Consider the following 24673-nt stretch of genomic DNA (forward strand, 5'->3'; position numbering starts at 1 on the left):
TAGTCAGTTGCAACACAGTGCTATCAAAATCTTCATGAATCAAAATTTAAATTATTATCTAATTCTAATGATCTAGAAGGTACCAATCTAAAATACTCTTAATAACTCATTTCCCAAAGGCTTGTTATAGAAACTGCAATAAGAAGAGATGGGTTTCTTTGCTTTCCATGCACTAAAAAAAAAAAAAAAAAAAAAATCAAGATGACAGAAAAATCACCATTAGAACACCACTGTAATAATGGTTGCAAGCAACAGCTACTGACACATGGTAAAAATAAATGGTCAAAAGTTGGGGCATCTACAACAGGCTGAAGGGTAGAGTGGGGAGGGAGATGGGAGGGAGGTCTGAGAGGGAAGGGACATGGGTGTACCTATGGCTAATTCTTGTTGATGTATGACAGAAAACCAGAAAATTCTGTAAAGCAATTATCCTTCAATTAAAAAAAAAATGTTGGAGGATATTTGCATGGTTTCAAAGTACTTCCCCCAAATAGAAAAAAATGAGTAACTTCACAGTGGAGAAAAGCTGGCCAACATGACCTTGACCAAGTGATCGAGGTTACATCATCAGTAATAAGACACTGACATCACTAACCTCCTGATATGATACACTGAGGTCCCATCACTTCTGCAGGATTCTTGCCAAAAATGTCTAACCTCAAACTAATCAGGAGAAAACACCAGTCAAATCTAAACTGAGGGACAGTGTTTAGAATCCTTGACTGGTACTCAAAATGCCAAGGTCATAAATGACAGTAAAAGACTAAAGAACTGTCATAGATCAGACGAGACTAAAGAGACACGACAAGCAAAGCCCACGTGGGATCCTGCACCAGAGAAGGGATATTAGTGGAAAAACTAGTGAAATCCAAACAAAGTCTAGCTTAGATAATGCTAGGGTACCAATGTTAATGTCTTGGTTTTGACAATGACACTGTAGTTTTATAATATGTTACCATTAGTGGAAGCTGCATGAAGCACATAACCAAACTCTGTACAATTTTTGCAACTTTTCCATAAGACTAAAATTATTTCAAAATAAACAAAAAGCAAGTTCCAACAATTCTGCTCATAGGTATATATACCACAAAGAACAGAAAGCAAGGATTCAGACAGATACCTGTACCCCCCTGTTCACAGCAGCATTATTTGTAACAGACAAGAAATGGAAATAACCCAAGTGTACATTAACAGATGAATGGATACATAAAATGTGGTCCAATCATACAATGAAGTACTATTCAGCCTTACAGAAGAACAAGATTTGGACACATGCTACAACAGGAATGAACCTTGAAGACCTGCTTAGTGACACAAGCCAGTCAGAAAAGGACAAATGCTACATGATTCCACGTATACGGGGTAACTAGGAGAGGTAATGGAGAAGGCGATGGCACCCCACTCCAGGACTCTTGCCTGGAAAATGCCATGGACAGAGGAGCCTGGTGGGCTGCAGTCCACGGGGTCGCTAAGAGTCGGACATGACTGAGTGATTTCACTTTCGCTTTTCACTTTCATGCACTGGAGAAGGAAATGGCAACCCACTCCAGTGTTCTTGCCTGGAGAATCCCAGCGACGGGGGAGCCTGGTGGGCTGCCGTCTATGGGGTCGCACAGAGTCGGACACGACTGAAGGGACTTAGCAGCAGCAGCAGCAAGAGAGGTAAGAGACAGAAAGCAGGGTAGTGGTTACTATTCTGTTCAGGGCTGGGGCAATGGAGAATGGGGCGTTACTAGTAATGTACAGAGTTTCTGTTTGGAACAATAAATGTTAAAAGATAGTAGTGAGTGGTGATGATTACATGATATTGCAAATGTGCTGAATTCCAGTGAACTGCCCACTCAAAAAAGGTGAAAATCATAATTTTTCATTGTGTATAATTTATTGCAAAAAGTGGAAAAAAACACTGAAAATTACAAATAATTATCCAATTTAGGCAGACATAAAACTTCAGGTTTCCTACACTCAAATAAAAACAGAGGAATGATTTGATACCCCACACTTTTTTCCCAGAGCTCCAAAGTTTCAAAATCAGTCACAGGCTAAAGCACAGATGCCTAAATTGAGATGTTCTCACTGCTGGAGAGCATCTTTTCAAAGTTTTCCAAAGAATAAGTTCTCAAAGAATAAGACTGAAGGTTCCTGATCTGTGCCCTGGTGCCTCCCACAGCATGTGAAGTCCACTCACTCACCCCTCCAAAACAAAGAACTCGAATTCATAATATTAGCAGAAGGAAAAAGCAGGCAAATACGCACACACACCACACACACATACATACACTCACTCACTGACTCACACAACCTGTTAACCTGTGTCAGAGGTTATCTGGGTCACAGGTCCATCTTTTTTCAGGATAATCTGTGGTCCCACTGATCTCCCCCCATCTCCTTTGGCCCTTTCACCAATGATGGGGAGGGTCAAAGAAAAGAACTCTCAGAATAATCAACTCTATTAACTGGTCAGCTCTCTGACTGGTAAAGAGTAATCATGGAAAATGTGCTTTATTCACTGGGGGCGTTTCAGGAGCATTGTCCTATAAAGGTTTGAAAGTAGCAGAGTTGAAAACAGTATGCTTTAAAAACATGTCTGGGGGTCGGGGTGGGGAGGGCTGACAGCAGAATCATCCTTTTGTCCTGAATGATAGGGCACTGGGATAACTCAACACTTAAAGGCCTCCTCCTCGCAAGCAGCCCACAGAGCCACTTACTAACTAAATAAATACGAAATAATAAGAAATTGATCTTACTGTCCCTTGCACATGCTTGTTTTCTAAGCAGATATAGAAATACCCAGCTTGGTCACTCACATGCACTTTTGTTTATTGTCCCAAATAGAATCCAACTGCCTTCAACAGTGATTCATTCCCCTCTGTGGATTTTCAAGGGAACCCCTGAAGTCAATTCAGATAAGGCTTCTACAAACAGTTCAAGCAACAGCAGAACTGCTTTTCTCAGGGTGGTGCTGGCCGACAGCTAAAATACCAGGCATGCTATTTAGTCACTCCTGATACATCATTTCTCTTAAGGATGATGATTCTTTAAGGAAGGACCCCACAGCCCACTTTTTATTCCCCAAAGCTCATCACAGAGAGTAGGTTCTTTAAAAATACCCATTAATGATCCAAAAGGATACATGCACCCCAATGTTCACTGTAACAATGTTTACAATAGCCAAGACATGGAAGCAATCTAAATGCCCACCGACAGAGGAATGGATAAAGATGTGGTACACACATACAATGGAATATTACTCAGCCACCAAAAAGAATGAAATAATGCTATTTGCAGCAACATGGATGGACCTAGAAAGGGTCACACTGAGTGAAGGAAGTCAGAGAAGGAGAAATATTCTATGACATCCCTTATATGTGCAATCTAAGAAGAAATGTTACAAATGAATTCACAAAACAGAAAGAGACTCACAGACATAGAATGAACTTATGGCTTCTGAGTGAAAGGAGGGAGGAAAGAGATAGTTGCGGAGTTTGGGATTGACATGTACACATGACTATATTTAAAATGGATAACCAATAAGGATCTCCTGTATAGCACATGGAACTCTGCTCAATGTTATGTGGCAGCCTGGATGGGAGAGGAGTCTGGGGGAGAATGGATACATGAGCCCCTTTGCTGTTTACCTGAAACTATCACATTTTTAATTGCCTATATCACAATACAAAATAAAAAGTTAAAAAAAAACAAACCTGTTAACCAGTTAATTTTCTTTTTATTCCATAAACTAATCATTCAGAAAAATAAGAGTCCAGCCCATTAGAAGGCTGGAGATATCTGTTCAAATTAAGATGGAGATGGGGTAGGGTGAAAGGAACCTATATTTTGTAGATGGATGGAAATTAGACTGGATCTTGGCTCTGAAACTACCTAGTGAGGGGATGTAATCAAACCATCCATGTCTGAATCCCTGTACACCCTCCTCCTTCCACCCAACTGTATCAAGTTCCCTACATACAAATGAGTTCCATTCTGAGAGAACATTCGAAAATCTAGTTTGTTTCTGAGTTCAACAAAGGTAACCGAGGTCCCTAACTAACACAATCGGCTATACGGTAGTACTGTGATAGGTTTATAATACTTTTCACACAAATAATATGTAAAAACAAATACAAAAAGTAAAGAAAACATTTTTAATCTTACAGTACAGTATCTTAGAAAGCACAGTAGCATAGTGCAACAGCTCGCATAGAGGGGCTGACATCAAGAGAACAGGCAAGTACCAGCTACATCACTGCTGCTTTTATGCCTGTTTCTGGACATCCTGGGCTTGAAATAAAGGTACTGTTCTACTGTACTCAATAGAATACTGCAAAGTACACAAAACCACAACCGCTTGTAGAGGATGCAAGCACATGGCGATGCCTCCCAGACACGTGAACTAATGTGATTGATTAGTGCACATACGTTCGCATCTTTGAAAGTTCACAACTTGAAGGTGCGTATGTAGGGGAGTTACTGTACATGAAATGAAGTTGGCAATACCCACCGTCCAAGGCTCTGAGGTTCAAACGGGCTCCTTGCACTCCATAAAGAGGTACCATTCATACCAGTGAAAGTAGAATGCGTTTTATAGATGCTTACCTCTCTCAGAGTTGGCTTGCCAATGAAAAAGTCTGTGTTTTTGCTGCTTTTGGGTGGGTTGAACTTGGGATTCAGAAAAGCACATCCATTCGCGATGGCCTCCAGGGGAGCTGGGCCCTCGTACGGGAACCCAAGCCCAACAAACAGCTGTAAGACAGAGAAACACACCACACGTAAACAGAGCGACCAGGACTGGCGTCCCTGGCTCCCAGGGGCCTCTTCTGGGCTCCATGCCTGTGCAGACATCTCTGAGGCTGGGAAGTTCCAAGACCCGGGCGAGCTGGGGTGATGAGAAGCCAGTTTACAAGAGGACCTGAAAACCAAGACCAGGGACCTTTAAAGGCCCAGGTAGGTGCTCAGGTCATCAGGAATTTCACTTCTTTGTGGAAAAAAAAAAAAAAAAGGAAAGGAGTAAGTGTCGGGGGTGGGTAGTTGAGGGGGTAGGGAGGTGGGGGTATTCAAAGAACAACAACAACAAACCTCAAGACTTCACAATAATCTTTCTGTAATGCAACAGGAGACATGACTGGAAAAACACTTGCTTAACTAAACAGAAGGTTTCTTCATTGAACCAAAGGAACAACAGGCCCTTTCAGGGATGCTGGGCACAGGGACAGAAAGGTCGCTCGGCAGTGTGACTGCAGTTCACATGGAGCTGCTTGGAAGCGATGGCAGGTCAGCAAACATGGGTTTTCATAATGGGGTTTTCACTGGGGGACATCAACATCTTGGTTTTTATTTTCTTCTCGATGTGGGGAGAGGGTGCGGAGCTGTGACTGGGCAAGGCTTTCCCTCTCCATCAAGTACACCCTGAGTTGTCCCCACAGCAGACAACAGATGGCAGCAAAAACACATCTCAGAGTCCTTGTTAGAGAACGCTGCGGCCCAGAGCCCCTGTGACAAAAGGGACTTGCTGCAGTTCAGTGGCACTGATTCGTGGGACCAGAAATGAAACATCATCGCATAGAAAGGCCTCCCTGTGTACCCGCCTCCCAGGGCGTTTCACACCGCTGGGGGGCTGTGCTTCCTGACGGGCAGGGTCTGAGTCTGGGCTTGGTGACACGTGAGATCTCCCTAGCCACATGAAGGAGCTGCTCCTGAAACCTCTCCAGTCTCTGAGGCACGTCCAGTGGCAAAGCACAACTGGGCCCCAGAGCGTCCTTTCCTTCTGCCATCACATTGGGGAACAACCACATGGCCAGGCCCCCAAAGTGAAGGAAGCTGCTGGCTTGGACGTGGCTGGATGCCTGGTTCTCTTTTCCTGGGTCCTCTCCCCAGCCATCCTATCTCTGCAGCTTTAATTGAATGATGATTTGGAATGGTTCTGTCTAGAGAGCCCTGAGTACAAGCTGCTGGGTTCCCCAGGCAACACTGGAAGATGAAGCATGTATGTGCTGGGCACCCAATTCCAGGGCTTAACCCAGCGTGGCCCACGTTGGCCATACTGGAGAGTCAGGAAGCCCCCGCAGGGAATTTTCTGGGGCAAGAAACTAAAATCTCAGGTTTTCTGCAGAGACATCCTATAACTGTATGTTCTTTTGCACAGAACAGCGTACTGAAGTGTTTTGTTGTTTTGGAAGAATAACCTTTCAGATCTTGTAGACCTTGAGATGATTCTGAGAGACATCCACAGGGGAAGGAACTGCGGAGGAAAAGCTTTGAGAAGCCAGCTGAGCTCCCTCTGCTGGTGGGGGTCATTTCTTCTGGAGCAGAAGAACCAGAGACACGGAGGGGAAGGAAACACGGCAGCTGGAACCTAGAAGCTGTCTGGTATGAGGGGCATCTCCCCCACCATCTGGAGCCCCTGATTTTGGATCTTATTTTCTTGGGCTCCCAAATCACTGCGGATGGTGACTGCAGCCTTGAAATTAAAAGACACTTGCTCCTTGGAAGAAAAGCTATAACAAACTTAGACAGCATATTAAAAAGCAGAGAGATCACTTTGCCGACAAAGGTCCATCTAGTCAAAGCTATGGTTTTTCCAGTAGTCACGTGTGGATGTGAGAGCTGGACCAAAAAGATAGCTGAGCAGCGAAGAACGGATGCTTCTGAAGGTGATGCTGGAGAAGACTCTTGAGACAAACCTGTCCATCCTAAAGGAAATCAACCCTGAATATTCATTAGAAGGACTGACGCTGAAGCTGAATTTCCAATATTTTGGCCACCTGATGTGAAGAGCCAACTCACTGGATAAAACCTTGATGTTGGGAAAGATTGAGGGCAGGAGGAGAAGGGGATGACAGAGGATGAAATGGTTGGATGGCATCACTGACTCAATGGACATGAGTTTGAGTAAACTCTGGGAGATAGTGAAGGACAGGGAACCTGGCATGCTGCAGTCCATGGGGTCCCAAACAGTCAGACATGACTGAGCGACTGAACCACAACATGTAACTAATAGGAGTTAGACTGTCAGAAAGAACTTCTGTGTACAGGGTATGGCCTGTGCATGCGGCTTAGCGGGGCCGGGGGCGGGTGTAACTGACAACAGTAGAAGAAACGAAGGAATGGGTGGGAGATCTAGTTCCGAGACATCCCAGCTTCATTAAACATGAAGAATCCGGGATACTATCCTTAAGGCTTTTGATCTCTGCAATCTGTCACTCCGGCGGATTTAGGGGAGGAGGTGCTGGCTCTCTAGGGAAAAGAGGACCTCTATCAGGCTGTGGCTGAACTCAGGAAACACAGGGCTTCCAGATCCAGAAAGATGCAGACAGGGGTCTCCATTGGATTAACCAGAGACCATAGTATTTCCTAACCTCTGAAAAAGCAGGACCTGCCATGAAGCGCTGACACTGTCATCAACACTAAACTACAAAGAATAACTTTGGAGGAAATGCAGGAACCATAATGCTTGTCTATTTAAACAGAAAATCCTGGAAAAAGAAATTTAATTAGCTCCTTCAGACCTACCAATCTGAACCCATTAATTAAAAGGATTTGAGGCTGTTGCTTAATGGACTCGAATGTGACCTAGGTTTAATTATATCTGAATAACAATTTGCACCATCTCTTCTGCCCTGCTGGCAACTGAGTATCTCAGTACACATAAAATAAACACTTTGGGCTAACTCTCCAAAACCTCACCAGTTCATAATGAATCTTAAGCAAATACCACACAACTTCTTGGCAAAGAGTCTTCGTCACACTAATTAGGATTGCAGGAAATGCACTACTTGCAAACACCAAAACAACAGTTCTTTGTCACTTCCGTCAACAAACAACTTTTCTTCTTGCTTCCTGTGTCCTCATTACCTGTGACGTTCTAATGCAGCAGATGTATTAAGGTCAAATAGCATACTTGAGGTTTGAATGACAACAGGATAGGCAGAGAGTTTGTCACCACCAAGGGCATTCTGTGACCTTGTGAGGGCTTATGGTCTTGCCACACACTGGCACTTAACCACACTGAATTGCTTTTCCCCCAATTCCCCACTGCCCCATCATTCTGCCCACTTAGATTTCCTTAGCACAGGAACAAGAGAGACACTGCAAGAATGCATTCAAGTGCAAAGGCTCAACTCAGCAGCATGTTTTATTGATACTTCATCTTGTCTTCAGAAGCCTAGACTGTAATGAGGATATTCCAGATGACAGAACATCTCCATGGCTGCAGCTTGACTCCATCAATGAGCGTTTCTAAACAGAGCTCTAAATTACATGCTCTAAAATTTAACTTTTGAACTAATACTAAGGAAGAGAGAACAGATGAAGCTCCAGGACTGGGAATTCCCTAGGTATCGACAGAGTTCAGTTAAACTACTCAGATTTTCACTCTGTGTGAAAGGAGGAAAGAAATTGTTTTAAACCCCTAAGTGGAGTAGTTGACAAAGAATCCCTTAAGAGTAGATTAAGGTAGTTCTTAGACATCAGTGCATGTATGTGAAATCTAGAAAAAAAATCGTACAGATGAACTTATTTGCAAAAGAGAAATAGAGACATGGACATAGAGAACAAGCATATGGACACCAAAGGGGTGGGAGGTGGGAAGAATTGGGAGATTGGGATTCACATATATACACTATTAATACTATGTATAAAATAGATGACTAATGAGAACTTCCTCTATAGTACAGGGAACTCTACTTGGTGCTCTTGGTGACCTAAACAGGAAGGAAATTCAAAAAAGAGGAATATATGTATACACATGGCTGATTTACTCTGATGTACCCACTCCAGTGTTCTTGCCTGGAGAATCCCAGGGATGGGGGAGCCTCGTGGCTGCCGTCTATGGGGTCCCACAGAGTTGGACACGACTGAAGCGACTTGGCAGCAGCAGCAGCAGCACAGCAGAAACTAATACAACAATGTGATGCAACTACACGCCAATTTAAAAAATTTCTGTTTGTTTTTCAAAAGGTAGTCATTAGGCAGATTCCATGGCTGTGGTCAGTTTCCAGGCTCTCTCTCAAGTAGAATATCCAGGATAACCCAAACCAGGAGACTGCATGCCCAGCAGACACTTTTCTGACTTGTTCTCATTAGCCAAGTTGATGGAGCCACTCAGGATGGAGTCTGAGCAACCAGTCAACCTCAGTTTATCCAATAAATAGATTATCAACGCAAAGTGATCAGGACAACAAAGTGATTAAGAATACAAGCTCTGGAGTCAGGCCAACCAGGTTTCTAAGCCTGACTGTATCATCTCCTAGCTCTGTAACTGTGAGAAATTGTTATACGCCTCTCTCCACGGATTATCTGAGGTCCAGTGATAATGCATTTTCTCTAGTTATAGGTCTCAGTCAAGGTAACACAAGCTCTCTGAACCTGTCTCTTCATGTGTAAAATGGTTGAAAGTAATAGTGCTTTATTTCATGGGGCTGCTCTGAGGATTCAAGGAGATATTTCACAGAAAGGATGTATTCCAAGGTTTGGTTCTTGGAATACAGTGTTTAATGAACACTGACTAAGTTCAAACCCAAGTTCCACTTGGTACCCCTATGGGCCACATGCTGTGGCTAAGTCTTAATTTGTTTACCTTTCAAATAATGATTGGGAATCATTATTTGGTAACAGGTATCCCTTTTATATTTTTAAAAAGAATCCACACAAGGCTAGGTATGGAGAAATTTTATTTTCCTGATAAGTGATGCTTTCATGTAACCCAAAGGGTCTCTCTCTGGGCAGCTGTCTTTCGTTCAGTACTCAAAGAAGAGACAACAGTGGCCAAATCTCTCCCCTATACATTTAGCTACTTCCTCTCCTGATCTCCAGGATTCCCTGGTGGCTCAGATGGTAAAGACTCTGCCTGCAATGCAGGAGGCCAGAGTTCTATCCCTGGGTCGGGAAGGTCCCCTGAAGAAGGAAATGGCAACCCACTCCAGGATTCTTGCCTGGAAAATCCTATGGCTAGAGGAGCCTGGCGGGCTATAGTTCATAGGATTGCAAAGAGTTGGATATGACTGAGTGACTACAGTTTCACTTTCTCCTGACCTCCATAAGCCCCTAACTGATACTACCTGAAAACTGTCTCCTAAAGATCCACAAGGACACAGGAGACAAAGGCAATATTTGCCAAGCAGGTTTAAGTGCCCAAGGTTAGTTGGATGTTAAATCCAAGTCTGTTTCCTAGAGACCAGCTCATTGGGCGGACTCCTAGACTATGCCCAGCTACTTACGCAGCCTTCCAGAAACAAAACAAAACATACAGCAACATCAAAACCACACGATTGGTTTGTGCAAAGTCTCTGCACTTTGGTCATTTGGAAGCCCCAGCACAAAATCAAACACATCACAATTTGCACTGCAAATCCGTGACTTTAAAGACGAGGAGTAACAGAACATTCAGATATATGTACAACTGCAGACGCTGACCATCCTCAACTGTGCCTGTGTGAACTGTCTACACGAAAAGGCAGTTCAGGTGCTCCTCCTTGGAGAAGCCTCCCTCGTGCACCTCTCTCACCCCAATTTCACGCCAGGCCAACCACTCAGCTCTCAACAGTGAGGAGGCATCACAGGCCTGCTCACTACCACAGTAAGATGGGCTCTAATGGTTCTGAGGTCAGAGGACCTTAGCGATAAAGAGATAATTCATGCAAAGGCCTTAGCACAAGGAAAGGTTAGAGAAAATGGGTGTAAAACCCCGTGGTATGTGTACCATGGTAACATGACCGAGTTAAATGTGCTACAGCTGGCTCCTGCCCTCCACGTGGGCTCAACTTAGTGCTTTCCTGATGTCACCAATCACAGGGTAACATTTTCCACAACCGAATGGCTGACCCTGCATAGGAGGGGTCCCACTCAGTGAGGTTTCCTGTTGGGATCACTATTTTCTTTCCATTATTACCCCTCCTCCTGTGTACTTTTCACACAGTTAAGTCGTCACCTATCTACCTGTCTGCCTCTTCTGCCACAGTCGTTTCCTCCTGTAGGCACAACTGCCTTTGTCAGCCCCAGATCCAGAAGGCCTAGCACAAGTCCTGGGATATATTCTTTACTTCACCAACATTTGGCAGATAAATGAGCAAAATAATCAATATTGCCAGATCTTCCAGCAATCAAGCATCTCCATAAGGAGAGGACGAGCAACTGTTGTGTGCTATTTGTGTGTGAGGAGGTACCTTTGTTCTTGAAGTCCCAGAGGTTAATTGAATCCTATGTCCAAAACATTCTTCATTTTACATACATATGTGTGAGGGGAGGGGAGAGGATGGAGCGTGTGTGCATGTGTACACAAAATACTCTCCATCCAGTTAAGAGAATGGCTTTTGCAACCAGTCACTTGCTTGACTGCCTGAGGGTAAATATTTCAGTATCTGAAATAGACATAGAAGATGGATTGCTCCATCAGTAAGCTCACTCTTGGGCTCTCAAACAGGGCCTGGAGATGTGGGCATAGCACAGAGAGGCAGGCAGGCATTGTGTATCAGAATGACCTAGTCCCCTGCTGGGGAGATATTGGAGATCAAGGCACACGATTCTTGAGAAATGCAAGAAATCATTCCTAGGGGCATGGCTCCAAGATCCCAGATGACCAGTGGACTTCTCTTTGTCTCCTTCATCATTCTTTATACAGCTACCCGAAGGCCTCTACAAGCCAGGCCCTGAGAAGGCATCTGCCAACAGAACAAGTGGAGCCCCTGAATTCTCCTGGAGCTGCGCAAGGAGTCTGTTCCATCTCTGGTCCCTGGATAGAGGTTGGCTGGAGCCCTGGGTTTTTGAGAGAGCTTGTGCAACCACATCCAAGTTCATGGGATGAGCCACAGTTGATTGAGGAGGCCAGACTTAAGGATGGATTAGAGCAGGGACAGAAGTGCACACTGCCTGTCTTCCAACCCTGTCTAGGCTTCTTGGGGAGCCCCACAGCTAAGCTGCTCAGCTGACCTGGTAGGGAAACAGGGCTGTCACACCCTACCAAGGGCTGGAGGGGGACATGGCCAGAGGTGTGGGTAGAAAAGGCACGTGGCAACAGCAGGAGCAGCAGCTGCTACTTCCTCTGCGTTCGCACAGGCACAATATGTTCTTGACTTTCCCTGTCAGAAATGGGGGATCCTGTTTGGGCTCACTTCAAATGGTTCTCCAATCCAGTACGGGATGTGAGCGCCCCATTTCATAAGGAAATTCCCTGGTGAGACTGAAAGCGGGGTATGTGGGCACAGGGAGATGAAATTTAGGAAACGGAAGAAAGAAACCTCAATAACAGAGATGGGATTGAAGCTAAAAATTAAAATGTGCCACCCCACTCAGCCCTTAACCGCTGGCTTAAGTTGCTCTGGATTTTGCTGGCCTGAATGGCTTGTCTACAGTCTTCTGATACATCATGAGTTCATCCACATGTATATGCCTATTAGAAGACTCTTCCAGATTTCAACAATTTCCTGGCTCTTTGAGCCCTGACGTTAGGGTGACACAGATCCCATCCTGTCTCCATAGGCTCCGGGTACCTGGGCCCCTCCTGGCATACCAGGACAAAATTCTGCTGAACAGACGGTCTCCTGGCTTGATGCAGAGATTCAAAAATGGTTCATAAAGAAAAATAATGAGTCAGAAGCTGATTATGCATCCATCATTTCAATCTGTGTCTAGACCTCGAGGGGCACCCGCCCCACTTCCCGCTCTCATAACAAGTCTGAGGAGCATGCAAGTCCCATTCATTCCACGCGCATTTGCTTCTCTGCATCCCCAGTTCTCCACTTTCGATGTGGATTGGAATAAATCGTTTTTAAATTGCTCAGAGACACTGAGGAAGGAGTTAGAGGCAGAAAGGGTTATAAATGCAAAGCCTGACTAGTCTTTAGTGTCATTATTCCAAAGCCCAAGATTCATTCATTTCACTGCCTGCTGCTGTGTTCTGGGTATACGGGGAGGCTCAGTGATACACTGCCTCATTTTCATCGCATTTACCAACTGTTTTAGCCGTAATTCTACTTGAAGAGCTTTCACATGTGCTAGTCAGAGGAACAAGCAATACAAAATGGGATCAGCGATATCCTCTGAAGGTATCAGTTTTTCAAGGATAAACAGTTGCTCTTGAGATCAAAACTCCAATGTGATCCTTGGTTCCTGGGCAATATCTTATATCATGGCCTAGGCCTTCCAGACCCCCTCTCTGCTCCTCCCCAAATATCAGGGACTCCAGCTTCGGCCTATTTCCCATTCTCTAACAAGGTAAGTGGATGGTCAGTAAGGAAGGGTTCTTTTAAGATTTACAAAGCTGAGTAAGACATTCATGTGGCTAGGTTAACATAAGCATGTGAGACAGTGATGACGGAGAACCAGGGCTGCCAGATGTACTTTTAAAGGAGCTTGAGCTGCTTCCACATTCTGATGTGGGGGAAAGTAAAATGAGGCAAAAATACTGCTGCCAAAGAGCCCTGACATTCTAATGCGTCCAAGTGTCCTCCTAACACAGAAGGTGAACGCAAAGTCAACAGTAGAAACTGGTGAGCACACTTCACTCTGGAATGGCCCCCGTCATCAGCCTGCAGATGACCTCGTATGGAAATAAAATCTTAAGCAAACCAGATCTTTGGCCAAGAAGAGAAAACTATCAAATGAATGTATTCACAGCACCACATGCATGACTTAGGAGGCAGCAATGTTCAAACGCAGATAGGAGATGCAGATTCTTTCAGCTGGTGAGTATCCACTGAATATTCTTATGTTCATGTGTTTATTCATTAGGATGGTTCATGGAGGGCCTAGCAGAGCTTTCATTTGCTACCCTCTCACCAAAAAAATTCCTGAGTCATGGTTATCTCCAGGGTGACCTCAGTGACTGCGGATAAGCCCAACTCCGTAGTCTTGTTTCCTCCTGTTTAGAATAAAGTTAATAGTGATACCTGCCCCGCTTGCCTCTGCTTACTTACGAGAAGTGAACAGGACAGCATTTGTGAATATGCTTTCCCACACTGATGTATCATACACACGGATCAGAAATGCTGTGAGGCCACAGACGCTCATCCACCCGGCCTCTGTCCTCTACCCTGGAAATGAAAATGCAGCCGGCAGGGACCAGCGCTAAACACTTCATTGTTGACAATGTGCTTCCCTCGGCCTGAAGAAACATTTGGGCAGAGAGCATGCTTGGTTCTTTGCTCTTGTGTCCTGTGTGTGATGCCTGACGTGCAAGAGCTGCTTGAGTCATGTGTGTAAAATTCACAGAGGAGTTTAGTTTTTTCCTATTTTGTTTGTAAAATTGGGGTGTAGTTGCTTTACAATGTTGTGTTAGTTTCTGCTGTACAACAAAGTGAATCAGCTACATGGGTGTGTATATCCCCTTCCTCTCGGACCCCTCACCGCACCCCACCGCACTCTCTAGGTCATCACCGAGCACTGGGCTGAACTCCTTGTTGCTACACTGCAGGTTCCCACTAGCTATTTTACACATGGCAGTGTGTGTATGTTAATCCCAACCTCCCAGTCACCCCATCCCCACTTCCCATCCGACATGCTGACACGTCCATTCTCTACATCTATATCTCTATGCCTGCCCTGCCAGATAGATTCATCTGTCCCATTGTTCTAACTTCCACATATATGTGTTAATTAATAAAGATGATCTTCATATGCATTGCAATTTTATTACCTAGCAATTCTGTGGTTATTGAATATTCTGCGGTTTCAATTCTTTTATTATCTAAACAATTCACTGTAGCCTGATGTATCTGTCTTATACCTGTGATGCTATTGTGTTCAATACTATAACCCTTCAATGGATTGTAGCATTTTACCTAAAGAACATGCAGCATTTTTAGGCAGCCTTCGGGAATCTATGTTATATAAACGTGTGAAAAGGTAGTCTATCTCGCTCAAAAAATGAGAAAAGTATGAACACTGACAGACTACATAATATCTGTGGAGTCATTTTGGCTGTAACCTTTAAAACTAAAAATATATATATCCTTTAGCCCAGCAATTTCTGATAGGGAAAGATATATTTATACATGTACATAAACACACATACACATTTACTCTGGATATTTTCAATACTAAATATGTTGATTAAAAAAAGATTAATAAACATGAGGAATACACCAAAGTGTCAGCCAACCCTCAGAGGTCCAGCAGTGACCTATTTGCAGGCCCCCTAACTTCACTGGGTGCATCCAGAAAGGACAGAGACTGCCAAGTGGATGCCCTTATGGTGTCAAAACCACGCTTATCATGCCACAAAAACGCCCTCCATCAGTGGCTCTCCCACCTATCCACACACATAAACTGAATTCTACATCTGTGACAATCAGACCCTCAGCTCCTTGTCAAATTTTATCTTCCACTATTTCCCGACACAGGCTCACTGGGTTAGTCTCTCGACTCTCCTGAGCGTATCATCTCCGCCTTTGCGATCTGACTCACTCCTGTTTGTGCCAAATGCCAGGCGCATCCACACCCCACCCATCTTTCATCTCTCACACCGTTCCTGACGCTTCCTCTGCTCCTTGAGCCCCAGAGACTCTCTCCTTATCTGAACTTCTCTGTTGCCCAGTACAAGCAAATGTGATGAAATGCTAACAGAGGTGCCTGGGGAGGTGGGGGCATTAAGCACTGCAGGCTTGCTGAGAAAGCTGCTGCTCTCTGAGAAAGTGTGACAGCCTCACCTTTCCTGCTTGCCACCGTGTCTCCAGCCCCTCACTTAATGGCTGGCACAAAGCAGGTCCTCAGCAGATAAGCCTTCAATGGTAGCAACCTCCTTCCACAATTCACTACCTTTTAAGCTATACCTGGTTGAAAGTATCACTACCCAGAGTTGACCAGAAGATCAATACACCAATGAAAATAAAGCATGGAAGATGTTGATCCCATTTTCAACACCAACAGAAACAAGCCTCTGCCCAACATCATGGATGCATTTTTATAACAACAATGAAAAACTCACCTTGGTTTCTCGGAGAAGAAACTGCAAGTCTCGTCCGCTAAGGATCCCGTGGTTTTTCACGTAACTGGGAATGTTCTTTGTGCTGGAACCGTAAACAGTCGCGTGTACTTCCGTGTAGGTGTGGATGATGTCCAAGTAGACCTTCTTATTCTAAAGAGGGAACACAAGGAGAAGGCATTTCTCTTTTCATTCTCATATAAACCTGTCTCATGGCTGGAGACCACCAAGACAGGAGTTCTTAACATGGAGACTGCACAAATTTGGCAATCCAACTCGTAAAACTTCTTTTAAAGTAATCTGGCTGGATTTTAAGGGCAAAAACAGTCACATGGGTGCTATATAACTTTGCAAGAAGAAATATATTATATAGTGACCTACTACTGAATACCAACGATGGCTCAAGGCTGACTGCTCTTTCAAGTACCGTCCTTGCCTTGCAAATTACCAGATCCAACACTATGCTTTTGGCTTGTCTTCCTTATGAGGGAGGAAGTTTGGGGGAAGGAAAGCACAGAGGAGGCAGTCAGTTGGACTGGAATACTTATCTGGAGATGGTAAGCTGTCCCCGAGGAACACAAACATCCCCAGCTCTTGCCAATATTTCTAGTGATGATTAACTCATGTTTTCAGAACTGGATCCCACCTAATTCGGATCATGGGGAGATGAGCGTTTCCCACAGTATACACTGATTGACTTGGCAGATAGGAGAAATAATGAGAACATTCAGGTAGACAAAAGGTGGAAGAAAGATTAAATGTAGACTCGGATGAGTCCTGAAACATTCACGAGTAGTCTTACTTTTCTTAGAGGCAAAACAGAACCTCTCGTCTGTTATTCATGAGCATTGAATTTGAGGCACCTTTTCTAAATCAAAACCACCTACGAGGAGGAAGTAGGCCCTCTCTCCCTCTTTACCTTTCTGTGTGACTAAGTTATAGAAGCCGGATTCTGTGGGTTGTCCTTTGAGGTGTTTTTTTTTTTTTTTTGGACATTTGAAAGATTCAAGGTCTGTAATTTTTTCCAGTTGTAGGAGAGTGGGACAAGGTTTTTCCCATTTGAAGCCTGTTTTCACGCACTCCAGGCAAGTATAATAATCGCCAGTTTTGTGACTTAGGACCACAAAGGACCTGGGGTTGTGGCATCAATGGCCACTGAGCCCGAGTCCCTGATGCGGGAGAGGGAGGGAGGGGAAGCAGAGAGCCCCTGATGGGAAGCAGCTCTAATGAGAAGCAGCAGCCTTGGGGTGGGACCTGCACTCTGACCTGAGGAGGGCAGCTCCCCCCACCAAACCAGCATCCTGAGCCCTGTTCAGTGTCTGCCCCTGCTTGACTGCTCAGTGAGGATATTACAAAGCACTCAACTTTGGGGGATACATGTTTCAAATCAGGCATCCAATGTCTTCATGATGGAGAAACAGTACACTTCACAGTCTCTATTTTATGCAGAGAAGAAATTTGTGTGGGAATAAGCAAGTCGACCTTGCACCCCACTGTATGAATAAAATGAACACTCCAACTGAAAGTATAATTTCATGCCATGTTTGGTGAGGCCAGAAAATGCTAAATTCATTACTTGAGAGATGTATACCCTTCCATTTGTGCAGAGGTGACTAGGAACAGTTTACAAACCATGACTCCCACTCACAGCTTGAGCCAAATGTAGGATCACCTTCCTGGTGTGAGTAAACAGGAGGGGGTCCTGTTTTTGTGCATAGTTTTTGTGCTAGAGGGACCTGATGACCTGATCACTCCTTCTCAGGGGCTCTACCCTTCTCCTCTAGCCCTTGCTAGGTAGGCAGGGGCTTCTGTAACCCTGGCCCACCCCCTGCATCTGCTGATGGGCCCAGGTGTGTCTTTCCTGAGGGGGACCCATCCCCAGGCTGTCTGCCAGCCTGGGACAGAGTGGCTGGACTCAGGAAAATGAGCTGAGCCAGTCGGGACCCTCTCTAGGGGGCTTCGAATCCTAGTCACAGAGAGATGATTGCCAGATGGCCAGGGGCTTTAGAGCACCGAGGTCATGTGGTGTTGGAGTCTGGGCAATTATAGACCAGATACACGTCAGCTGCCAGTTCTGGGGGATGGGAGTGGGAAGGGAAACAGATAAGAGCTGGATGGAGCAAAGAGAAAATAATAAAAGGGACCTAGAGTGCCTGAGCGGAGAAGGCAATGGCACCCCACTCCAGTACTTTTGCCTGGAAAATCCCACGGTCAGAGGAGCTTGGTGGGCTGCAGTCCATGGGTCGCAAAGAGTCGGACATGACTGAGCGACTTCACTTTCACTTTTCACTTTCATGCACTGGAGAAGGAAATGGCAACCCACTCCAGTGTTCTTGCCTGGAGAATCCCAGGGATGGGGGAGCCTGGTGGGCTGCCATCTCTGGGGTCGCACAGAGTCGGGCACGACTGAAGCGACTTAGCAGCAGCAGCAGCAGAGCGCCTGAGACCTAGACATTCCTCCTGTAAGTGTGACAGGGAAAGGGCGGGGTGGGGGGGGGGAGGTGGAGGAGGGAGAGAGAAGGGGGGAGGAGGAGGAGCAAGGAAAGAGGAGGAGGAGTGAGAAAGGGGAGAGGGAGGAAGAGAGACAGATGGGAGGGGGAGACAGACTGATGAGGGAGAGGGAGGGAGGGGAAGCGGAGAGTTAGAAGAGGGGACGAGGAAGAAAGGGAAGAGCAGAGGGACAAAGGGAGGCGGCGAGAGGAGTGAGGGAGAAAAGAAAGCAGGGAGATGGAAGAGCAGAAAGCAGGGCCAGAGGTGCTTCTGGGCACCACCCCGTCCGCTGCTGTTCCCTGCCCCAGGTCTTTCTGGATCCTTACAGTAGCAACACCTTCCCAGCACTTGTATCTGGGCCACTGCAGGCAGATTCCTACCATCCAAAAGGAGGTCTGCTTGGACATCAAGCTGGGCTTTTGGCAGGGATGGGACTGGGCTGGGGATGAGGCGGGGGGCAAGCATCCTTCCTTTAATAAAGCAAAAAAACACATTTCCCTGTGAAAAGCCAGTTGCTAACTAGTGAGGATGCACCCACAGCCTCTGACCAGGTCCACCGTGAACCACAAAGGAGAGCAGGGAGAGATCACCCGGGTCCTAACTTGGAGAAGAGCACTCACTGGGTTCCCAGACCGAACTCTGCGGAAGGGAGCAGGAGTAGACAGGAGCTCTGCCACTCATCCCAGAAAAGGCTGTGGTGCCTTGAAGTTTCACCAGGGGGTAAGTTTAGGCAAATATGAAGAAGTATTTGCCAAGGTCAATAAAGTCTATGAAAGTATGGTAAAATCTGAAAGCAGAAGTACCCTTCAGAGATGATTCTGTTAATTTCACAACAGGTTCTGAGGGGGAAAAAAAGCTTTCCGACTAACTGTAACCTTTCAAGTTGACATGACAATGAAGAAATTTCCATCTCATGTTATCACTTGTTCTGCAGAAATTGAGGGTGAAGCACACTATGGATTCCAGGCAAAGGAATTTGAACCATGCATGCTGAGTGCCCTGGCCCCCTCCCTCCCAAATGAATGCTCACTGGATGCTCAGGGAGCCCAAAGAAGCATCTCCGTAGTTTCCCAACCACTGTTTGAATTTCGGGTTCAAAAATCCAGCTGCCTCCTGAACCTCCCCATCTGTGTTGCCACAGACACTTCCAACTCTTAATGGGCCAGAAAGGGAGTGCAGTGCCTGACTTTCCCAGACTAGCATCGCACTGCCCCCTCCCACCCCCCATCTCAGTGACTAGCATTATCTGCTAGCCAGTTACCAGAATCACAGTTGTCATTCCACCATCAAATTAGTCATAAAGTCCTGCTGATTCTGCCTTTGTAATATCAAATTGTCTCCTCCCCTCACCTGGACTGGACTAGGATGAAAACAACCAGTATCTTAACAACCTGCCTGAGGCTCAAAAAGATGACGCAACTTGTCCACGGTCCAGCAGCCCTGGGACAGATTGCAAAAGAATCTGTATGGCTTGATGCCATTTTTTAACCATGAAGAGCAGTATTATTCAATGGTATGCATATCAATAATACTTTACATGGATATTTGTAGTTGACTATAAAAATATGCATGGGGATGATAGATACCAACTTCTGGCTACTGACTACTGAGAAGAAAAGGGAGGGTTTGGCGAAGTGGATGGAGCTTGAACGATATTTGAACTATATCATTTTTCTGGTAAAGAAAACTATTGCACAGTATCAACATCTGTACATCTGGGTGGTGGGTATGTTTTATATATTTCACAATTAAAAGAGAGAAAAATTAAAATGCATGTAATCAACAAAAAATAGAAACCAGTCTGTATGACACTGAGGCTTACATCATTGCCATCTCACATCTCTTGCTGGGCTCTTGTACCTGTACCTGTGAAAGTTGCTTAGTCGTCTCCAACTCTTTGCGACCCGATGGACTATACAGTCCATGGAATTCTCCAGGCCAGAATACTGGAGTGGGTAGCCTTTCCCTTCTCCAGGGAATCTTCCCAACCCAGGGATCAAACTCAGGTCTCCCATATAGCAGGCAGATTCTTTACCAGCTGAGCCACAAGGGAAGCCCAAGAATATTGGAGTGGGTAGCCTACCCCTTCTCCAGTGGATCTTCCCCACTTGGGAATGGAACAGGGGTCTCCTGCATTGCAGGTGGATTCTTTACCAACTGAGCTATCAGGGAAGTCCCCTTGTTGGGCTCAGTTCTTTCCATAAAGAGGTTCAAAGGATCTTCTTTTCTCTTCAATGGATAATGCTATCTTTTGTGTTTAAGAAACAAGGATAAATTAGGAGGCTGGCATTAATATATACAGACTGCTGCTGCTGCTGCTGCTACTGCTAAGTCGCTTCAGTCGTGTCCAACTCTGTGCGACCCCATGGACGGCAGCCCACCAGGCTCCCCCATCCTTGGGATTCTCCAGGCAAGAACACTGGAGTGGATTGCCAGTTCCTTCTCCAATGCATGAAAGTGAGAAGTGAAAGTGAAGTCGCTCAGTGGTGTCCGACTCTTTGCGACCCCATGGACTGCAGCCTACCAGGCTCCTCCGTCCATGGGATTTTCCAGGCAAGTGTACTGGAGTGGGTTGCCATTTAGGTAATTCAAGAGGATATACTATATAGTACAGGGAACTCTACTCAATATTCTGTAATAACCTATAGGAAAAGAATCTGAAAAAGAGCAGATATATGTTCATGTATAACTGAATCACTTTGCCCAACACCTGAAGCTAATACAACATTGTAAATCGATTATAATTATATAAATATAAGTTGTTTTTTAATCTATAAAAATAATATAAAAGTTGTTTAGAAAGAAAGAAGGTACTGAAGTTCTTCTGTAAGTCAACCATGGTCCTGGTCTGCCTTTCTCCACCCATGCGAAGGTCCACAGCAGGGAGGGATGTGTGTGCAGGGGGAAGAATATTTTCCAGCAGACCCCTCCCCTCCTGATTTTGGACATCCAGGTTCAAGGTCAAGGTGACACCCCGGAAATAGGAGTCCTGTTGATCCAAGAACTAGATCAGTATCACTCCTTAGAAAGTTGTCTTCTCTGACTTAAGAGGACAAGGTCAGAGAAAATTACTGCCTCCATAAACCCTATCGGGCGTCTCTGGTGGCTCAGATGATAAAGAATCAACCTGCAATGCAGTATTCCCAGGTTCAACCCCTGGGTCAGGAAGATCCCTGGAGGAGGGCATGGCAACCCAACCCAGTATTCTTGCCTGGAGAATTCCATGGACCAAGGAGTTCAGGGAGTTGCAAAGGGACGGGCATGACTGAACGACTAACATTTTCACTTTCTTTCATAAATCCCTATTACCTACAAATTTGCTGAGACGTAGTCAGAAGGGGCTTGCACAGTCACCACACTGCAGCATGCCACCACCCCTGTCTCAGGGGTGAGACGTGCCTCCAAAATGCCCCACCAAGCAGCCTGCAGCCCCTTAAAGCTCTCAGTCTCCAGTTCAATTTAAATTCCCATTAAAAGAAAACCAATCAAACTGATTAAAATTTCAATCTACCTAAGCTCATTTAGATCTACCTAAGCTCATTTAGATCTACCTAAACTCATTAGGGGTCTTCCCTGGTGGCTCAGTGGGGAAAAAAAAAAAAAAATCTGCCTGCAATGCAGAAGAACCGGGTTTAATCCTTGAGTCAGGAAGATCCCTGGAGGAGGGCATGGCAACCCACTCCAGTATTCTCGCTTGAAGAATTTCTTGGACAGAGGAACCTGGCGGGCTACAGTCCACGGTCGCACAGAGTTGGACACGACTGAAGCGACCAAACAGCAGCAGCAGCAAACTCATTAGGAGGCGGGGGAAGGGACGATGCCAAGGAAAGGAGAAGGAAAGAACACACTGGAGCGGGCTTTCAGTGCGTCTTCAGTGGCTGTGATTGCAGCTGGAGGCAGCTCTGTTTGCAGAGCTGGTAGGAAGATACTCAGAGGTTTAATAGAGAGCTTCGGGAAAACAATTCAATAAAGCAACACTTGCCCGAGTCCTTAGCAGGAGGAGAGGTAGAAGGCAGAACCACAGAATCAGGAGCCCTTTTCTTCTCCAGCTGGCGAATTAGGGGTTCAGGAAGGTTCTTTGGCAAATGGCAAATGGTTCTGAGCTTTGGGCCGCAGGGGCGTTATGTGTGTTTCTCCTCATCAACACCCTTGCCCCCCAGGGCAGATAGGCATACCCATTCTCCTGGACCGTGTTTCGCCTCATCCACACGGCACTTTGTAATAATTCTGCCACCCTGCGCAGAGGTGGTTGGTCCATGGAGAGTGCCTGGTGAGTGCTGAGCTAGCGGGCATCCTCCCCAGGAAGGGCTGAGTGGTGTGAAGAGTCATGCTCTCTGAGCCAAGCAATCAGTTAGGAAACCAGCTGCTGAAGCCAGTGTGGGTCCTGTCCCATGAAGGTCAGGCTCCAGACGGAGAAGAAGAAAGTCCCCTCACAGAGAAGGCCAAGTGTGAGAGGGGGTATGTCCCGGCGGGATCATGGTCCCTGGTTCCAGTGATATCTCTGCCCAGTGCATGGGTGCTGAGAGTCTCCCAATCCTAAGCTAGGAGAGCTGGGTGTCTGCCATTTCCGTAGAAAGAATTCTGATAGGTACACTTGTGATCAGGTTCATTATTTTCATCCCCTTGGATTTTTAACCATTTTTCAAGTGGTAGCTTCCTCTTCTTCCCTGACAAATACAGGAATTGGATTATTCCATGACTTTATGAATGAGTATTCAATGATGAATCATATATTTTCTTTAGGAAACTTCAAGTCCATAGAGTATGCCTAGCTCCATACTAGCCATGGGAGCCTTTTACTGACTGCTGTGCTTAGTCACTCAGTCGTGTACTACTCTTTACCACCCCACGGACTGTGTCCCACCAGGCTCCTCTGTCCATGCCATTCTTATTCACTCAAGAATACTGGACAGGGTTGCCATGCTCACCTACAGGAGATCTTCCCAACCCAGGGATTGAACCTAGGTCTCCCGCATTACAGGTGGATTCTTTACCATTTGTGACCCCAGGGAGTGGGGAATGCTGGAGTGGGTAGCCTGTCCCTTCTCCAGTGGGATCTTCCCCAATCCAGGAACTGAACCGGGGTTTCCTGCATTGCAGGGGGTCTCTTTAACAACTGAGCTACCAGGGAAGGCCCTACTGACTGCTGCTGTGATGTATCTCCTTGAAAGGTCGGGGAGGGGCTTGTTGACTCTACTGAATGAAGATCTTGCACACCTTTCTCTACACGGGCCCCCTCTGTTCACTCTGGCATCCATCCCCTCCTTCCTGGACTGATGCAACAGTCTCTGAGAGGAGCTCGGTGTCTGACTGGTGGCACCCCCTATGGACCTCTCAGATTCCCCAGACTGCCTGTTCTTTCTCTTTCTCAGCTCAAGCTCACAAACACAAGGCTGCCCTCTGCTGTCAGACTGGGAAGAAGCTACACCAGGGATGGGTGGGGGGCTAGGTTATGGAGGCCCCCATCCCAGAACAGCATTCCAGAAGTATGGGACACCAGTTCCCTGTGATGTGAGCCAAGAAGCAGGAGGGAGCCTCTTTTCTCTCTTCTACAGGCTATGCCAAAAGAAGAGTCAGACCCTCCCTGCAGACCTTAATGGGCGTCCAGAGTGCCCAGTGTCTGCGTGGCTCCTGGTAAAGCAGAATAGTGGTACTACTTCAGGTAGTACTACTTCAACCTTTGCTGAAGGCCCTACTTTCTAGAAGCTCTGGGTTAAGACACTGTTTCTAGGATCCCAACCCTTCAATCCACCCTCCCCAGTGCCACAGTTTTCAAAACTGAAGATTTAGTCCCCCTGTATAAAAGTTTTCAAAGGTGAAAGACCATCTCCCCAGCTCTGCACACACGGGGATCTTCACCAACTGGGTTTCTACGGGCTCTGCAGCTCACCACTGGCCATGCCCTCTCCTCCCTTGCCTAAGGTCCACCTACACTTATCCCGTATTCCCAAACCTCTCACGCTCTCTCGCCTGTGTCTGACCTGCCATGGCCTTCCCCGGAGACACCGTTCTTCCCTCCCTACTTTTCTCTCCTGATTGGATTCCTCCCCCCTCTTCCTGGGCTTGCCGAGGTGATGTCAGCTGCTACCTCCTCTGAGCCCTTGTCCCTGTAGGTGTCCACCCAGTGGGTATGCAAATGTTGGGGAAGGACACTGTAGGTCCCACGTCTGTAGGTGTGGCACAGACTGGCGGCTGCATAAGGAAGACTAAGGGAGCGCAGGAAACACAAGACATTTGTGGGAAGAGATGTCTCAGGGGCCAATTTCTTCT

At 46.0% G+C, this 24673-nt stretch overlaps 1 protein-coding gene across 3 annotated transcripts in view; it reads right to left on the reverse strand.

Moving 5' to 3' along the window:
* MGAT5 (alpha-1,6-mannosylglycoprotein 6-beta-N-acetylglucosaminyltransferase) overlaps window positions 1-24673 on the reverse strand; it is a 405616-nt gene that overhangs the window by 42773 nt on the left and 338170 nt on the right. For all 3 annotated transcript variants that reach the window (XR_011254571.1, XR_011254572.1, XM_069577718.1), the window contains exons 13-14: window positions 15917-16066; window positions 4597-4743 (exon numbers count right to left, since the gene is read on the reverse strand). Coding sequence is in view for 1 of the 3 variants with exons in the window: in XM_069577718.1 (XP_069433819.1) it covers window positions 4597-4743; window positions 15917-16066 (297 nt within the window). In the remaining 2 variants the exon portion in view is untranslated. The remainder of the gene's footprint in view (window positions 1-4596; window positions 4744-15916; window positions 16067-24673) is intronic.

Source organism: Ovis canadensis, chromosome 2 (assembly GCF_042477335.2).
Source record: "Ovis canadensis isolate MfBH-ARS-UI-01 breed Bighorn chromosome 2, ARS-UI_OviCan_v2, whole genome shotgun sequence".
Lineage (NCBI taxonomy): Eukaryota > Metazoa > Chordata > Mammalia > Artiodactyla > Bovidae > Ovis > Ovis canadensis.